The sequence below is a fragment of the Siniperca chuatsi genome, linkage group LG4 (genome assembly GCF_020085105.1).
Source record: "Siniperca chuatsi isolate FFG_IHB_CAS linkage group LG4, ASM2008510v1, whole genome shotgun sequence".
Lineage (NCBI taxonomy): Eukaryota > Metazoa > Chordata > Actinopteri > Centrarchiformes > Sinipercidae > Siniperca > Siniperca chuatsi.
The window spans coordinates 1,726,562-1,744,591 of record NC_058045.1 but is presented as its reverse complement, the minus strand read 5'-3'; the positions used below and the strand labels follow the sequence as shown (position 1 = coordinate 1,744,591).

At 40.4% G+C, this 18,030-nt stretch overlaps 1 protein-coding gene across 2 annotated transcripts in view; it reads left to right on the top strand.

Moving 5' to 3' along the window:
• Nucleotides 1-18,030, top strand: part of lrp5 (low density lipoprotein receptor-related protein 5) — a 113,632-nt gene that overhangs the window by 59,715 nt on the left and 35,887 nt on the right. For both annotated transcript variants that reach the window (XM_044192320.1, XM_044192321.1), the window contains exons 12-14: nucleotides 13,436-13,652; nucleotides 13,778-13,931; nucleotides 15,336-15,471. In XM_044192320.1, coding sequence (XP_044048255.1) covers nucleotides 13,436-13,652; nucleotides 13,778-13,931; nucleotides 15,336-15,471 — 507 coding nt within the window. The remainder of the gene's footprint in view (nucleotides 1-13,435; nucleotides 13,653-13,777; nucleotides 13,932-15,335; nucleotides 15,472-18,030) is intronic.

Genomic DNA, 18,030 nt, shown 5'->3' with positions numbered 1-18,030 from the left:
GTCTGGAGATGTTACATGTGCCTACCAAAATTTGTACATCTAAGTAGATGTGGGGGCTTCTTATTTAAATCTTGTAGGGGCCCCCTTGCCACACCCATGCCCAAGAACCATATTAGATAAAAATTTTCACCTTCTGATGTGTGTGCCAAGTTTTGTGAGTTTTCGAGCATCCCTACCCCTCAAAAACATCTGCCCGTTTCATGATGAAACATGCAAATTGTCCGCCTCGCCATGGCAAAGCCGTTCCATGAAAATGTTTGCAATTTAACATCGTGAATTTTTTGAGCTTACGCTGACCAAATTTGAGGAGGATATGGTTTACCTGCTAAGAGGAGTTTGTTAAATTAACATGCCTTTAAATTATACAAAATTCACTGATATTGCACACTAAATTCAAAAAGGCCGATTTCCTGTTGGGTGTAGAGCATTACACCAAGAGACATTTTTCTGTCTGGAGATATCACATGTGCCTACCGTGTTTTGTACATCTAGGTGAAAGAAACTACACACTTAACGTTGAATTTTTAAAACTATCACTCAATTTTCGTCAAAACTGATGTGTGTCCCAAGTTTCGTGAGTTTTCGAGCACCCCTAGCCCCTCAAAAATGTGTTTGAGTTCTAAAAATAAAAATCATAAATAATAATTACTTTGATTACACCACTTGGTGCTCGGGCCCTAATAATAATTATTCCTTGAATTACAATATGCTTTCCCATCACTTTTGTGCTTGCACCCTAATAATAATAACTCTTTGGATAACAATAGGGCCGTCGTATCACTTGGTGCTCAGGTCCTAATAATAAAGTAAAAATATAAAAAAAATTTAATTTCCTGGTGAAAGGATGGATTATTACAGAGATTTTAGGAAATCATTAAGTCTACTGCTCATTTATAAACAGCTCAATTCACTGAGAAAGAACAATCAAATACAAAAACACTTGAAGTTGCAGGGGGAAAAAAATTACCAAACAAAGTTTCCAGGGGACAGTAAAAACTAATGAACACATCCGGCCATGCCAGTTGTTGCCATGGTTATGGCTCATGACGTACTTACTCCATGACTAAGCAAGCCATGGGCTATGTTGAACTGTATAATATATGTATGTATAATATATGGCACAACATTTGACTAACTGCATCAGGACAGAATAACATTAGAACACCCTGCTGGATCGCAGCAGCCCCCAGTCCCTGGGCACCCTGCTGGATTGCAGCAGCCTCCTGGACTCCCTGCTCGATTGCAGTCGCCTCCTTTCCCGGCTGGATCGCAGCAGCACCAACCCCTTGCCGCTGCTGCGATCCAAGCCATCCCTAGTCGCCACTGGATGGCAGCCGCCTCCTGCCCTGGTTGGATCGCAGCAGCAACAACCCCTTGCCGACGCTGGATCGCAGTGGCTTCCCTTCCCAGCTGGATCGCAGCAGCACCAACCCCTTGCCGCCGCTGGATCGCAGTCGCCTCCTTTCCCAGCTGGATCGCAGCAGCACCAATCCCTCGTCGCCGCTGAATCGCAGCCGCATCCTGCACCAGTGTCGCGTGCTGCGACCCTGCAGACGGTTCTCCCACCGCACCACGCCACAGAATTCTCTGCTGGATTGCAGCAGTATCCTCCTTTTCTGCCGGAGTGGCAGGCTGCGGGTTCCCAGATATCACTGGTTCTGCCAGCTCCTCTACCAGTCTCTCCATTGCCGGCTTACTGTCCTGCTGTCCCGTTGCCGGCCCCCTGTCCTGCTGTCCTGTTGCCGGGCCCTGATCTGGTTCTCCGGCCTCCTGAAGGGTCCCGCCTTCGCCGCCGGTCTCCAGAGGGACTCCGCCTTCGCCACCGGTCTCCCGAGGGACTCTGCCTTCGCGGCCGGCCTCCAGAAGGGTTCCGTCTTCGCCGCCGGCCTCCTGGGACCTCCCTCCTGTGCCACCGGCACCCGAGGTCTTCAGCTCCGCACATGCCCAGATAGTGTCCACTCCCTGAACATGACAAACTTTATCGAATAGTATAGTATTAGACACCATACTCCATCATAATCATGCCACATACTGTTCTATATCAAATACTGTGATCATCAACCTGAAAGTTCAGAGGTTTGGAGTTTTTCCTGGTCATGATATGATGACTGATTGTTTGCTCCTCTGAAACTGCTTTGACATGTTTCCATAAATCCTGATTGAGCTTACTGTGTGACTAGCTCTCAGGTTAGAGAAATAACAGAAACACCTGTCGTTGCTCAGAGTTTCCATAGTGTCCTGCCAGCTCTCTCTCCTCCATGTTTCTTCCATCTTGTTTCCCTCTCTCTGTCTCTCTGCTGTATGTACTCCTCCATCCCTGTTACCACAAAGTGACAGTAGCTGCCTTATCTCCACTGGGAGGTCAGTCTTTGGCCCACATCTGTATGTTGTGGCTGATCTTATGTATCCCATTAGAATGGTAATATTGTGGTCTGATGTAAGCACTGTTGTGGTGAGCAAGCAATAAAAGCTACTAGCCAACAGCTATGTTTGTTTCTACTGTGGAGGAGACACACAATAGATGGTCAAGCTAACTTATTTTCTTTACATGCTACTTAAAATGGTCTCTCATGTTATTACTAATAACAAAGCTATTTCTTATAAAATATGTGTATCTTTTTACCTACTTTTTACTACCTATTTATTTTTTAATAACCTTTACTACATTTAGATAACTATTTTTAAACTGTTCTTTTCAGTATTTATCAGTAGTACTAACACATTACATTTGTGCAAACACAAAACAATTGATGCAAAATTTGTATTTTGCACATTGGTCAAACAAAATTAAGTACTTAAATCTTTTGATTTAAACATTGGATCTAAATCAGTGTATAACGTGTGTTGGGATTTACAATGGTTAAAGGGTCACCAAATTGTGTAGGTGCAATCAATTATCAATTATTAATTATCAAAGATAATCATAAATAATAACTTTAATGAAAGAAGTCCCCGGGGCACCACCCTTAAACAAGGGAAAGGATAGCCAAATTAATTGATTCAGTCTCATAAAATACACTAAACTATCAATGTGTAACTCAGATTAATAATTAAATTAATAACTATAACCAAAATTACCATAGATACTACTACTACTATACATAATAGATAGTAGGTTAAAGGATTTGTTAAGTGTTGTTGAAACACTGACATGGTTGAAGTCACCTGAGATTAATATGAGTGCACTCGGGTGTTGAGTCTGGAGTTGTGCTATGGTGGTGTGAATGGCGTTGCACGCCGATGCCGGGTTAGCGGAGGGGGGGATGTAAACAGCCACAACAATGGCATGTGAAAATTCACATGGCAGATAATATGGCCGGAGTCCCACAGCTAACAGTTCAATGTCCGGGCTACAGATATTCTGCTTGATAGTAACGTGACCAGGGTTACACCATCAGCAAGCCCACCGCCTTTCCGCTTACCACTCCCGGTGTGATCCCTGTCGGCCCGAACAGTCTGAAAGCCGTCGATGGAAACGTTATGGTCCGGGATATCCTGGTGTAGCCATGTCTCTGAGAAGCACATCAAACTACACTCACGGAACTCCGTCTGACTCTGGGCTAACGCCGTTAGCTCGTCCATTTTATTCGCCAGCGATCTCACGTTGCCCATGATGAGAGAAGGCAGACACGGCTTAAATCTTTTTCTTAAGTCTCTTTTGTCTGCACCCCTCTCTCTTCCCTCGCCGCTTCGTTCCACCTCTGCATCCTCGGTGTGTCCTCCTCCAGATCTCAGTGGGGACATCGGTAGTCCTGGGCGCCAAAAGTACCAAAACACTTTATCTCATTTTCGTAAAGAGCGTAGTTTAAATTATACTTACACACAAGTTACTTAAGTTTGTAAGAAAAGGGAAAGCTAAAAGTTGGAAAAAGTAAGATGACGAGACGGAGCTACGGCAACAGGCAGCATGCGGGCTGGCGCATGCGCACTAACAAATATATGCATATATATATATATGTATATATATGTATATGTATATGTGTATATATATGTATATGTATATGTGTATATATATGTATATGTATATGTGTATATATGTGTATGTGTATATGTGTATATGTATGTGTATATGTATATGTATATATGTGTATATATGTATATATGTATATGTATGTATATATATGTATATGTATGTATATATATGTATATGTATATGTATATATATGTGTATATGTGTATGTATGTATATATGTATATGTATGTATATATGTATATATGTGTATGTATGTATATATGTATATATATATGTATATCTATGTATGTATATATGTATATCTATGTATGTATATATGTATATATATGTATGTATATATGTATATATATGTATATATGTATATATATATGTATATATATATGTATATATATATATATATATATATATATATATATATATATATATGTATATAAAAAACTTTGTCCTTCACCCTCCGCGGGTGGTCTCATCCTTCGAGCTTGGGTCCTCTACCAGAGGCCTGGGAGCTTGAGGGTTCTGCGCAGTATCTTTGCTGTTCCCAGTACTGCACTCTTCTGGACCGAGATGTCTGGTGTTCTTCCAGGGATCTGCTGTAGCCACTCCTCCAGTTTGGGGGTCACTGCCCCGAGTGCGCCGATGACCACGGGCACCACTATTGCCTTCACCTTCCAGGTCTTCTCCAGCTCTTCTCTGAGCCCTTGGTACTTCTCTAGTTTCTCGTGTTCCTTTTTCCTGATGTTGCCATCGCTTGGTAATATACAATGCTGTTTTGTCCAACCAACAGTCCAAACCTCAACATTATTAACAATAAATTAAAATAATTTAAAGGAAAGTTGGGTAGTTTAATTTATAACAAAACATTTTTATAAGCTCTTCACTTAATAACTATCTTATATCTGAATTTGTAAAGTAACTAGTAACTAAACCTAAATGTAGTGAAGTAAAAAGTATAATATTTCCCTCTGAAATTTAGTGGAGTAGAAGTAGAAAGTGACATGAAAAGAAAAAACTCAAGAAAAGTACCTCAAATTTGTACTTAAGTACAGTACTGGAGATAATGTACTTAGTTACTTTCCACTCTTCATCCCTCTCAGGGGGAGAAAACAAATGCATTCCTGTGATACAAGGAACACTGACATGTATTGAGCTTTATTTTACTCATTAGTTTGGTGTGCATATATGAACAGGTATGCATGTATATAGACATACACTTTATCTGCCTCTTCAACCTGCTCAACAGCAGTGGAAAGCATGCTTTCATTTCGGGTCTACACCTTACACTGGGTCATGGAATTGGCCGTTTTAGCAGGCTCCTCAGCCTTCATACCTGGCTCCAGTCTGTCTGCAGTACCCATGACATTGGTTTTATTCACAATTTTAACTTTTAATTCTGGGATTGCTCTTATTTACACAAGACAGTCTTCACCTGTCTCCCCTTGCTCTTCTTTCTCTTCTCTGCCCACAGCCATAAAAAACAGCCATGCACCCTCTGCTGTCACTACCTCCCCCTTGTGGAGTGATCATAGTGCTGCTATTTCTATTTCTGTTCATATTTGTAGCCTGGATCCTTCTAGCGCTCCTGTGGTCATTTCGCATAGGTCTCTCAAACGCAACTGGCACAGCCCACACAGCAATATTAATAGTCTTATTTTAAAGTATGATAGAATTGTTCTTTGTGGTGATTTCAATATTCATGTTGATGACTCTTCTGATGCCCTTGCTACTGATTTAAATATCACTAACTCTTAACTTTCAACAACATGTGTCCTGCCAAACTCATTCTCGTGGCCACACCTTATCTTTACTTTAGGCCTGAAAACTCCATCTGTGGAAATCAGGGACATGTTTGTATCTGATCACCTATGCATTGTTTTTAACTGTGAATTACAGACTGCTAGTACTGTCTTATCCCGCTCTAAGTACACACACGTCCTTAATGAGCATAGTGCCTCGAAATTTTGTACACTGTTCAATTCTCTTGGCAATGTGTTTCCTGATTCCTCCTACACCAACGATTTGATTGATTCTTTTAATTACCTGTGTTCTTGAACCTGAGATCTCATAGCTCCTCTGAAAAATAGATCAAACTCTAGAAAACAGCCATGGTTAAATGACAGTATTCGAAGCTGTTAAAGGAAATGCAGAAAGCAGATGGAAGAAATCAGGTCTCGAGGTCCACTTTGTAGCTATGAAAGAGTCATTACTCTTTTATAATGGGATGGTGAAAGATGCAAGAACATGCCATTTCTCTGCACTTATTTCTGCCCATCAGCACAACTCCAGATTCCTATTTAAGACTGTTAATCAGTTAGTTAACCCAGTCTCCCTTCTGTCTGATCTCTATACTGCCTTTTATTTCCAAGGTTCTCAAAAAAATTGTATCTAAGCAGCTTCTTGCTGCTGTGGACAATAATAGTACCTTTGAAAAGTTTCATTATGGTTATCGTCAATACCACAGCACTGAGACAGCCCTTCTGAAAGTCACTAATGACCTTTTTAATGAATGCCGACGCTAAACTGAATATTTTTGGGTTTTGGACTGTTGGTCGGACTGTGGCTTAGTGGCACAGTGGGTTCTCCACCAATCGGCAGGTCGGCAGTTTGATTCCGTCTTGCCTTCCTTGGGCAAGACACTGAACCCCAAATTGCTCCTGAGGGCTGTGCCGTCGGTGTGTGAATGATTAGTTACTTTCATCATTGTGTGAATGGAGTGAATGAGATATGTAGTTGAAGCGCTTTGAGTAGTCAGAAAGACTAGAAAGGCGCTATATAAGTACAGTCCATTGATTGATTCCATTCCGATACCCAGCTCTAGTGAATGAGTTGAAGCAGATTGGAATTTTGCATATGGACACACAGTAAGCAGTCAGATGAATCCCTGGTTAATGCAAGGTTTTAGGGTTCTGAGTGAAACACTGTGCGACCCTCCTGTTTTCCTGTGTGTTTAATTGTTTATCAGAGAATATCCGTGTGTGTGTGTGTGTGAGCGTATGTGAACTGTCCTGCGATGGTCTGACTTCTCCCAGCGTGTCCAATGAGACCTTTGTTAATTTTCTGTTTGCTCTCTTTCTTTCTTTTTGTCCTTTTTCCCCCGTGTCAAGAAATGAGACATTCTCACACCCAAAATGAAAAAAGACAGAGGAAAAAAAATCACACTCCCAGTGCATAATTCTTCCTGAAAAGGCCAGTGGAGAGAGAAAGCGAGAAAGAGAGGAGGAGAGGGCAGGCAAACGGAGTCTCTCTTCCATCTTTTCACTTGGATGGCCATGTCTAATTGTGTCACAGTGATAAATGAATAGGTTTTTTGTGGAGGGGTCAGGAACCTCCCTTGGATCAGAGGCCCATCAAAGTGTATTTTTTTCTCTTTGCTCACCCCCTCACCCCCACCCTCTGAATGGATATTTCACTAAATGGATAGCTGGATACACTGCTGCTCATTGCAACAACACTAATTCTTATTCTGCATTTTTTGTTGTAGATATTATCTTCTAGCTCATAGCAACACAAGGATGTGAGTTGCAGAGTTAATATTTGATGACAAAATTAAATCAATATATGTGGTACATTTGAGCAAATGTTTAGTGATGTTAGTGTGAAATCCATTGTCACTGGAACAGTTCCAAACCAAACTCATTCTTAGTAGTTCCTAAGTAGTTCCCCTTAAATTGTGTGTGTATGTGGATTGAGGAGTCTGTCTGTTCGCATCCATGTGTTACAGTGACTTTTTCTCCCCTTTTTTGTTTCTCTTTCTCTAGTCACCTGCTATCCTCTTAAAATGCCTCATTTTGGTATACTCACTTGTTCCTTTCTACTTCTCTCTTCCTTTTCTTCTTCTTTGGTATTACTATGTCAATGCACAGGGTGTAGACAAACAATGTAAACACTTCTTAATTAAGACAACATTGGAACTGTTTTCATTAGACGCATCCAGCTGTTGTGTCATGTACTCTTTTAACCTCCTACAAATCTATAACATCACCACGGTACTGACGTTAGTTTATGAGCGTGATGAAAAGTATTGGAGGTGAAACACACCAGAGCATGCACATGTAACTTTTTATTAAGAAATAGCCATCCACAAGAACCCTGCCTGTCAGTCAAATATCATATAAAAACTAAAATAAAATGAGGATGAAAATTAAAATCAGAAAACATTCAAGTCAGTCAATTAAAAGATATGGTTGGGAGTTTTTCCAAACAGCCAGCCAAAAACTAAACAAAAGTTTAGCCTTGACTCGTACATAGTATTTAGGATGAACAACTTAGCATTGTCAATACATTTGCTGTCTGAGAGGGGAACCATGGTGGATTAAGGTTTTCTTTGATTTCATAACAATTGAAGTGAAGGCCATAGATCTGAACTCATTAAGTTAAGTGTTATTTGTTTGGAACCCTGTTTCCAGACAAATAACACTTAACCACAGTGGAAGATCAAAAAATTATGGAAACTTAAAAGGAACCAACTGCAATTTGGAAAATACATGACAGATATATGAAAGACACTGCCACACTCTTCAGTGCACTGGCACCCACAGCCTTACAGGCTACAGCAATATGGTAACATATCACAATGTCATAGTCTGGTGATCATTCTAACATGGTGATATTATCTGAACAGTCATTCTTGTGTCATTGTCAGCTGTCAAGACAGGTTTAATTCCTGGTAAGTCACTCAAAGGTCACCTCTATTTTTCTGGAATTCCTGGAGAATTTCTGGAGTCTCTTTGAGTCACACAGAGGTGAACATTTCTGACATGAAAACCGACTGTAGATGGCTGCAAAATACAAGCCATTTTTGTGTCTGTTTTTCATGGATGTAGCTAGATAGATGACGTTCCCTTTCTTAATCCTGCCAACAAAGCGCTGATTGGTCAATTGTTTTTCCAACCAGAACATCAACTGTCAATAAGCATCTAACACCTATTTGAATTACTGAACAAATTAGAGATTTGGGCAGTGATTTAGAAGTCTGAAACCATGTTGGTTTTGTAGATTGTCTTTATTGTCTCTGGAGGGAAATTTGTTTTCACAATCTGCAGATGTTCATCTGAGGATAATAATTGTATTCTCTGTCTCAATGATCACAAGGTGAACAGCAGAATAACACTGTTCATGTTACAACGTAATCTACTGGAAATGTGCATGCATTTGATTGGCAAACACAGTGCATTGCTAGATGATGTTGCATTGCGTTGCAGCAAAAGGGGTGCCCAAACCTTTTCCCTTGGAGGGCCAAAACTGAAACTGTGGGCCACAGGCCAAAAGCAAACACCTATTGCAGGCCTATTCAATTGGCGGCCCGCGGGCCACATCAGGCCAAGAAACATCCAAGTGGCCTAGCATACATAAATCTGATATGACAAAATAAGTAAACTACATATATAGGCTAGTATATGGAAGTAGCTAACGAGCATCTCGCTTCCTTCTCATCTGTTGAGAGTTCCACATGCGCAGTACTGATCGGGCAGAATGCTTACGGATGTAGCGACACTGCCAATCATTTCACAAATCAACGTTTTCTCATGTGAGTTCCGACCACGCTTAGTTGCTTTTTAACACATCTGGCTGTTGACAGTCACAAGTAGGGAAGTGCTCTACTGAAAATATATCTCTGTCAACCCTGAAATGTAAATGTGACAATGAAAACCCTGCATGGACTGGCAAGTACTTGTTGATTTTACCGCCATCTTCAAACGCCTGATATTTTTTAGAAAGAAAAATTATGAATAATTAAGGATTCTACATATATAAAGAGCCTTTTTACCTCACCAATTTTTTATAAAAAAAAAAATTCCTGCTAGAAACATCTGGCGGGGCAAATCACACCTTATGGCCAGCTTTCGGCAGCCCTGCCTTATACCCTCCAGTACTCATACTGCATGACCCAGACTGCAGTGAGAAAGACAAACACAAGAACAGCTATTATATTTCATAAATTGGCCTGTGATTTCACTATGTGTGGGAATCAGATTCTCTTTCTCTGTGCTTTAACATGGAAAATAGCCTGTTAGCATCTTAAACCTGGCTTACTCAAACCAATAGATCCCACCAGCTGCAGGCTTGTTATACACTGTACTGCACCAAAGTATTTCCAAGCATTCAGTTATATTCAGTTTTGTATCTGTGTGTCATACACATTTAGTGCATCTGCAAACTGTCCAACAGAATTCCTCCCATTTGTGAAATCTCTGGCATGGCACACTGAAGAACTTAAGGCAGCGTGTGACAGACACATACACCCTTGCGCAGGCTGTAGATGACTGTAGTATGTCTAAAATAAAAGCATGCATCTATTTCAGTCAACACCAGTCCAGTAATAGCACAGGCGATGAGGAGGGCTGGACACAAGTTCTAATTGCAGCCTTGCCAATTGCAGCTCTTACTTTCCGCTCATAGAAGCACGCACACACACACACACACACACACACACACACACACACACACACACAGCAGGGGTTTTGTTGGCAGGGGTGCCTGTATCAGTTTTCAGCAGCCTGGTAATAGATGCCTTGTGACTGATATGCACACGCACACACAAACATACGCAGAACAGAGACAGGTTGTGAGAAATTGTGTGTTATGCATTTATGTGAGTATAAGTGTTGTGTGTTTCACTGTATTTTGCCTGATTTTGTAATCTGTCAGCATGGAAAGTTCAGATGACAAAATGTTGTCTCTTCGTCTGTTACTGACAATGTTAATGGTGATTTAACAAGAATCTCTAAACTACATTTTTTTGGAACTTCATTAAAACTGAGCAAGTTACACAAGAACCAGAAAAGCAAGGCAAGATAATAACATACATCAATCAATTAAAAGAATACCTGAATATAAGAGAAATCCCAAAGATTAATACCATGTGAACCATGTAAGGGCTTTATTAGTAGGTTCTGTGTTGTGTTTCCACTGTATTTTGTAGAATCGTATGTGTGTTGTATCCCTATTTCTGCCAGATGCTAAGAAATCTTATGGTCCACCTTTTGGTTTCTAACTGCTGACTCCAGCTACCTGAGGGCCTGGACATCCTCATTTGCCCAACAAGCAGTCTCTCCTTCTTTTTTAATGTAGTTGGGGGTTTTCCTGCTCAATACAGATACAGTAGTAACATGCAACTAATTAGTAAGAGGCTTACGCTAGATGTATATTTAATATCTCCAGTAATCTCGGAATCTTTAATAAACATTATTAGCTCATTGTTGTCAGTAGGGCTGCAACTAAAAATTATTTTCTTTGATGAACCTGCCAATTATTAGCATTATTATTATTATTATTATTATTATTATTATAATGTCTCGTGCAATTTCCTAGAGCCCAATGAGAAGTCTTCAAATGTCTTGTTTTGTCCGACCAACACTCCAAAACTCAAACATTGATTTACTGTAATGTAAGACAAGGAAACCAGCAGATTTGCACATTTAAGAAGCTGGAACCATCAAATGTTTGACATTTTTGCTTGAGAACTGACTTAAGCAGTTAATGGATTATCAATTATTAGTTTCCCATTCATTTTCTGCCAATCAACTAACTGATAACCGACTGATTGTTTCAGCTCTGGTTGTCAGACTTTTTGTGTCCCCTGGGAATTTCTCTTGTGTTGTAACTCAGTTCTGTACAACTGTATTTGCTTGTGTTTTCTGTAACTGCTAAACCTTTCTTTAAATGGACTGTACTGTACTTGTATACAGCCTATGCCTTTCTAGTCTTCCGACCACTCGAAGCGCTTCACAGTGGCAGATGCTAACTGCTCATCAGTCAAAGAAACTAATTATTCTCACACACACACACACACCAAAGGCACAGCCCTCGGGACCAATTTGGGGTTCAGTGTCTTGCCCAAGGACACTTCGAACCGCTGACCTTCCGATTGGTGGACGACCCGCTCTACCACTAAGCCACAGCTGCCCAACCTCTTTATGTCACGGATGTGTTGTCAAATGGATTTTTAAATTAGCTTGTGTTTTGCCAATTTGCAGTGTATTTTTTTTCTAAATGTGATATGTGTTGTCAAAGTGGTGACGTTATTTTCTTGTCTTTTTTTGTGTTTTGTTTATTTTTGTGTTGTCTTAAGGTTTTACATGACTTTCTATTTAGATGGAGACAATAAAACTGTAGCAGGTCTGTTGCTACCGTGGGTTCCCCTCGTATAAACACTGATGTAGCAGGGTGTTCTATAGGTCACATCTTTTATTTATTCAACCGAATCACACACACATACTTTCAGCAAGCACCAAAAAACACTCGACCACAACGCCGCTTGGTCGCGCTGGTCGAGATCCTCTTCTTCTTCTTATCACCGTTTAAACCAAGAGTCCAAAGTTCCACAGCCAGCCTGGCTGTCTTGTCTCTGTGTGAGAGAGCCTCAGGTCCAGCATGCTACTGCATATAAAGGGGAGAGCATAATTAGTCAACAAGACACAGCTGTGACAATTAGCTCTCAAGGTCAGCTACAGAATAGCAACCATGGAGCTGGTGGATTTGGTGTTTTGCTCAAAAGAAGTTGTCATGATAGTGACAGTGAAGTGTTTTACCTTTCCAGGTAATTTTTTTTGAGTGATGAAGTTACACCATTGGTCGGTCAAGTGTTGGAGTTTCCCCATTCACTGTTATTCTTTCAGAAATAGTAGGTGCGAACGTCAATTACGTAGTGTAACTCCAGATTGTATTTCGTATAGGTTTAACCCTATAAGGCTATTGCTAGTGGGATAAGGCTGAAGCAGGATGGGGTCCATGCCCCGCTGGGTCCGTCTGGTACCCACAAGCACAAACACACACCCACTTCACGAGAAATTAATAAATAATCCATCCCTCGCCAATGCATCATGGTGCATCTAAGTACATCGTATGGGCATAAATGGCACAGAGACAGTACAATACCTGATATTCGAGGGAATAAAACATGAAAACAATATAAAACCTACTGCTGTCAGAGGCTGAGATGATGGTTACGCACTAACAGTCCAGCAGAGAGCAGAGTAGAGAAAACAGCTCTCCATGCGTCAAGAGGCATGAGGGAGAGTGCACAGTTAAAGCCCCCCAAATAACAATCACTCTGACAAAGCACCCAATACAGAGTGTTGTATTGTTCTTGCAGCTGCATTTATAAAAAAAATGACTCAAATGTGTGATATTCTACTTCAGTACACATTAAGAACAAATATTACTGGGACCACTACAGAAAATTGCAGATGACCATTTAATATCCAGGAATTCACATTTTAGACACTACCAATGACTATCTGTGTAACAATTTAGCCACAAAGTATGGTCAATTTAGCACATTGACCATACTCGATCCAGCCTAGGTTTTGATTCTCCATACAATTGTAAAATCTAACTATTAAGTATTATATTTTACCATAGCTGGCAGGTTTTTTTTACTGTAAGGCCATAAAAATGTGTTTTTAAGGTGCACCCTACAAGCTCTAAACATTTCCCTGTCTCCTCTTTCTGTTCCCATCTTAGGTGATCAACGTGGATGGCAGTAACAGACAGACTCTGCTGGAGGACAAGCTGCCTCATATCTTTGGTTTTACTCTACTGGGTGATTACATCTACTGGACTGACTGGCAGAGACGCAGCATTGAGAGGGTCCACAAAGCCACGGCTGTACGAGAGATAATCATTGATCAGCTGCCAGATTTAATGGGGCTGAAGGCCACTAAAGTGACAGAGACATACGGTAAGGAGGATAGGTGATTTCTTAACAGCAGTAGAACATGCTGAGCAAAAATGAAAATAAGAAAAAGATGTGAAATACAGTGTGAAAGAAATGGTAAAACTTTCCCTCCTTCAATCGGTGTCCAGGTACAAATGGCTGTGCGGTGGATAACGGTGGATGCAGCCATCTGTGTTTCTGGTGTCGGCAGGCTGTCAGCTGTGCCTGTCCCATGGGGATGGAACTCCTCTCAGACCTGCAGACCTGTGTGGTGCCTGAGGCCTTCCTGCTCTTCACCAACAGGTAGCCTATGCCTACCTGTCAATCTGCACTGTTCCTGTTAACCTGCTGCTAGTACATATTCCATTCATGTTCTCTATATAGGCTACATTAAAAAAAAAGTATAAGCAAAAAACAAATGACAAGAACGAGGACAAGGACACAAAACAGCTGAATGACAACCGTTCCCTGCTTCCTAGGTGAGGCTCCTACTTCTTTGGAGGGCTGCACTATTCGAGTCCAATTTTGGTCTTGCATGAGTCTCAAGACATTCTTTTTGTTATCTCAGACTTAAGTTGTTCTAATGGGTGTTTTGACTCTGGTGTCTTGGTCTGAGCCAGTGGTCCCCACTATTACAGCATGTTTGTTTTACACAGGAGGCATTTCAGCCGCGTTTTTCAGTCGTTATTCCCATGCACGTCTGACAGAACCGATACGCTTCTATTTTAAACAATAGAGCTGTCTACACAGGCCGTGTAACAGCATGCATTTTGCTCGCATGTAAATGCGACCCAAAGTCGATTTTCTTATGTTTACGCGCATAACTACAGTGATTGTGTGTTGGGCTCTGAGTGCTGCCAAACCCCGAGTGACCTACATTCAGTACTGTGCCGGAACGCATCCTGTGTAGACACAGACGGAGGACTGAAGCTGCTGCTGCTCTGCTAATGTGTTGCTCACGCTACGCAGCCTGTGTAGACATTGTGTGCCATAGAGTTCTCCACAGAGAGTCAAATTCTTTAATATCACCTTCAATGTTCTGCTCTGTTGTTTACAACTGCAGGTAGGTTAATGCTTATGTTCCATAGTGTGTCTTTGCCATGTAACAACTAAGCATCCTCTTTTTAGATGTATAAGTTAGTCTTGTACAGAAACGTGTGGAAAGATATCAAACTTTTCATAGTTACCATTTGTGCAATAATATTTCGTTTCTAATGGAATTGGATAGTTTCTAACAATAGTAATCACAACTTTAGCAAATAATGCAACATTTACGCAAATTCCGTTTTTCTATGCTTTCATCACATTTCAAACTTTTCTAAAAACAAAAAAAATTACTGATTGAAGTTTATCATAGCTAATGTTCACTATGAACAACAGTAAGACAAAAGTATGAAGAATATTGAATGGCTACTGTTTTTGTTCTTGAGAAACCATAGACTATCTTGACCATAGACTGTATGGAATTGACTTGGTTTTACACCCGTTTTGACTGGGTCTTGACTCGATATCAAAACTGCTCGAGCTTGGACTTGTCTCAGTGGTCTTGATTATAGCCCTACCTTTTTATGACCCTGAACCGGAATAAATATGAAAAAAATGAATGATTTAGTGTTGATAAGGTCCTAACTTGCATTGAATTTGCAAAAATGAAAGCAGCTGGGTTTTTTTTTTAAAACATTGTCTTGTGTTTTTTTTTTTCCTCAGGGACAATATCAGGAGTATATCTTTGGGTACTAACAGCAACGACGTGGCCATTCCTCTGACAGGAGTTAAAGAGGCCTCCGCTCTCGACTTTGATGTGTCCGAAAGGAGAATATACTGGACAGACATACAGGCCAAGGTGGGCTGGGCTGTAGAAATTTACTGAAGTTTGAGTTTGCATTTAAGTTCATGTCAGATTAAGTTAAACACACAGACAAATGTGTTTATGAAATTGTATTTAAAATGACTTTGGTTGTATATGTATAATTCTGTTATGTATTCTGTTGAATACATGTTGTGGACTGTTTGTTTATTTTACCTGACCTTACTTTGAGAGGTAATTTATTCCTTATTTAGGATTTTGGTAATTTCATGACTTTGAATTGAACTATGGTGAGAAAGGTAAGTAATTCAAATTTTATTTATAAAGCACCTTTCAAAATCTAGGTTACAAAGTGTTTTACAACAGGATAAAAGGTTAAAAGAGAAGGACACACAAACAGAATAGAGTACACGACTCAAGCACAAAAAAACTTCTTCCCACGTCCTCAGCTGTGACTTAAAACATGCAAGGGAGTTTGCTGACCTGACTCCCAGGAGGAGGCTGTTCCACAACCTGGGAACCAGGACAACGAACACACAGTCCCCTCGTGATTTCAGTCTTGAATGAGGTACAACTAGGAGGCCTCGGTCAGAGGACCTGAGAAGCCTAGCAGAGATATAAGGCATTAGTAGTTCACTAATATACTCTGGAGCAAGATTATTCAAAGCCTTATAAATGAGGAGGAGGATCTTGAATTGAATCCTAAATTTAATTGGAAGCCAGTGTAGTGACATCAGAACCGGGGTGATGTGAGAGCGATATGAGGTCTTAGTGAGTAATCCAGCTGCAGAGTTTTGTACTAACTGTAATTGGGCAACTGCATCTTGACTTAGGCAGGAATACAGAGTATTACAGTAGTCTAAGCGAGAGGACACAAAAGCATGGATAACCATTTCCAACTGCTGTAAAGATAACAGAGGGCGCATTTTTGCAATATTCCTCAGGTGAAAGTAACAGGACTTAATAACTGTCTGGACATGCATCAAATTTCAGTTGGTAGTCAAAAATTGTGCCTAGGTTTTCTATTTGTAGCCAATGAACCAAGGTGTTTGAGGATGTTAGAAGACACCTGATATGGGGCAAAAATCAGAACTTCAGTTTGTGATTTAGTTGAAGAAAATTATGAGATATCCAGTTACTAATCTTGGCTGGACACTTGTGCATAGTAGTTAAATTTGAGGGATCACGGGGCCTAACGGTTAAGTAGCGTATCATCAGCATAGTACTGATAAAACGCACAGCTGAAGGTGGACACCTTATCAGCAGATACTAAAAAAATTCCAGTTGATCCAAAACACACCAGCAAGTCCAACTCTGAATGGCTGAAGAAGAACAAAATGAAGACTTTGGAGTGGCCTAGTCAAAGTCCTGACCTGAATCCTATTGAGATGCTGTAGCATAACCTTAAAAAGGCAGTTCATGTTCGAAAACCCTGCAATGTGGCTGAATTACAACAATTCTCCAAAATTCCTCCACAGCGCTGTAAAAAACTCATTTCAAGTTATCACAAACACTTGATTGCAGTTGTTGCTGCTAAGGGTGGCCCAAACAGTTATTAGGTTTAGGGGGCAATCACTTTTTCACATGTAGGTTTGGATTTTGTTTTCACTTAATAATAACAATCTTCATTTAAAAACTGCATTTTGTGTTTACTTGTGTTATCTTTGACTAATATTTAAATTTGTTTGGTGATCTGAAACATTTAAGTGTGACAAACATGCAAAAAAAAAAAGAAATCAGGAAGGGGGCAAACACTTTTTCACATCACTGTAGGTGTGTTTTTTTTAGAAGCAGTTGAACTCCGGCCATTTTAAAATATTCAGGGACATAGTCTGATGCGAGTGACTGGTTCATTATAGCAAGTAGCGACGGTCCAATGTCAAGGGGACACATGGAGGAACGAGGGTGGGAAACAGTCTCAATCAAATCCCTGAGGGAGATGGGGGAAAATTGATCTATTAGGATGGGACAGGTGTGAGACAGCTCAGTATGAGGTCAGGGGTGGCTGGGGTGCACGGTAGATGCTCTTATTCTGTTGATTTTGTCTACAAAGAAGGATAAAAAATGTTCACAAGCTACCACCAAAGGTCATGCTGGAGGCTGGGTTATTTAGGAGGCGGTCAATAGATTTAAAAAGAAACCTAGTATTGTTTTTTTTTTTGTGGTGATGAGATTATTGAAATAAGCAGTTTGTGCCTCCTTCATTTTTTGATTCAGCAAGATCATCAAGTCTTTCATTTGATTATAATGGACAAGCAGTCATGTGGTTTTCCACCTACGCTCTGCTAGCCAGGGAGAAGAATTGGTCTTAGAAACTGATTTGGTCTTAAGGGGGGCAGCAGCTTCTAGAGCAGATGCACACATATCATTGAAGTGGTTAACCATGTCATCAATATGTGAAAAGGAAGACCCACCTTTTATCCAACACAGAAAGAGTGGAAGAAAAGGTGGCTACAGTGCATCTGGAAAGTATTCACAGCGATTCACTTTTTCCACATTTTGTTATGTTACAGCCTTATTCCAAAATGGATTAAATCAATTTTTTTCCTCAAAATTCTACAAACAATACCCCATAATGACAATGTGAAAGAAGTT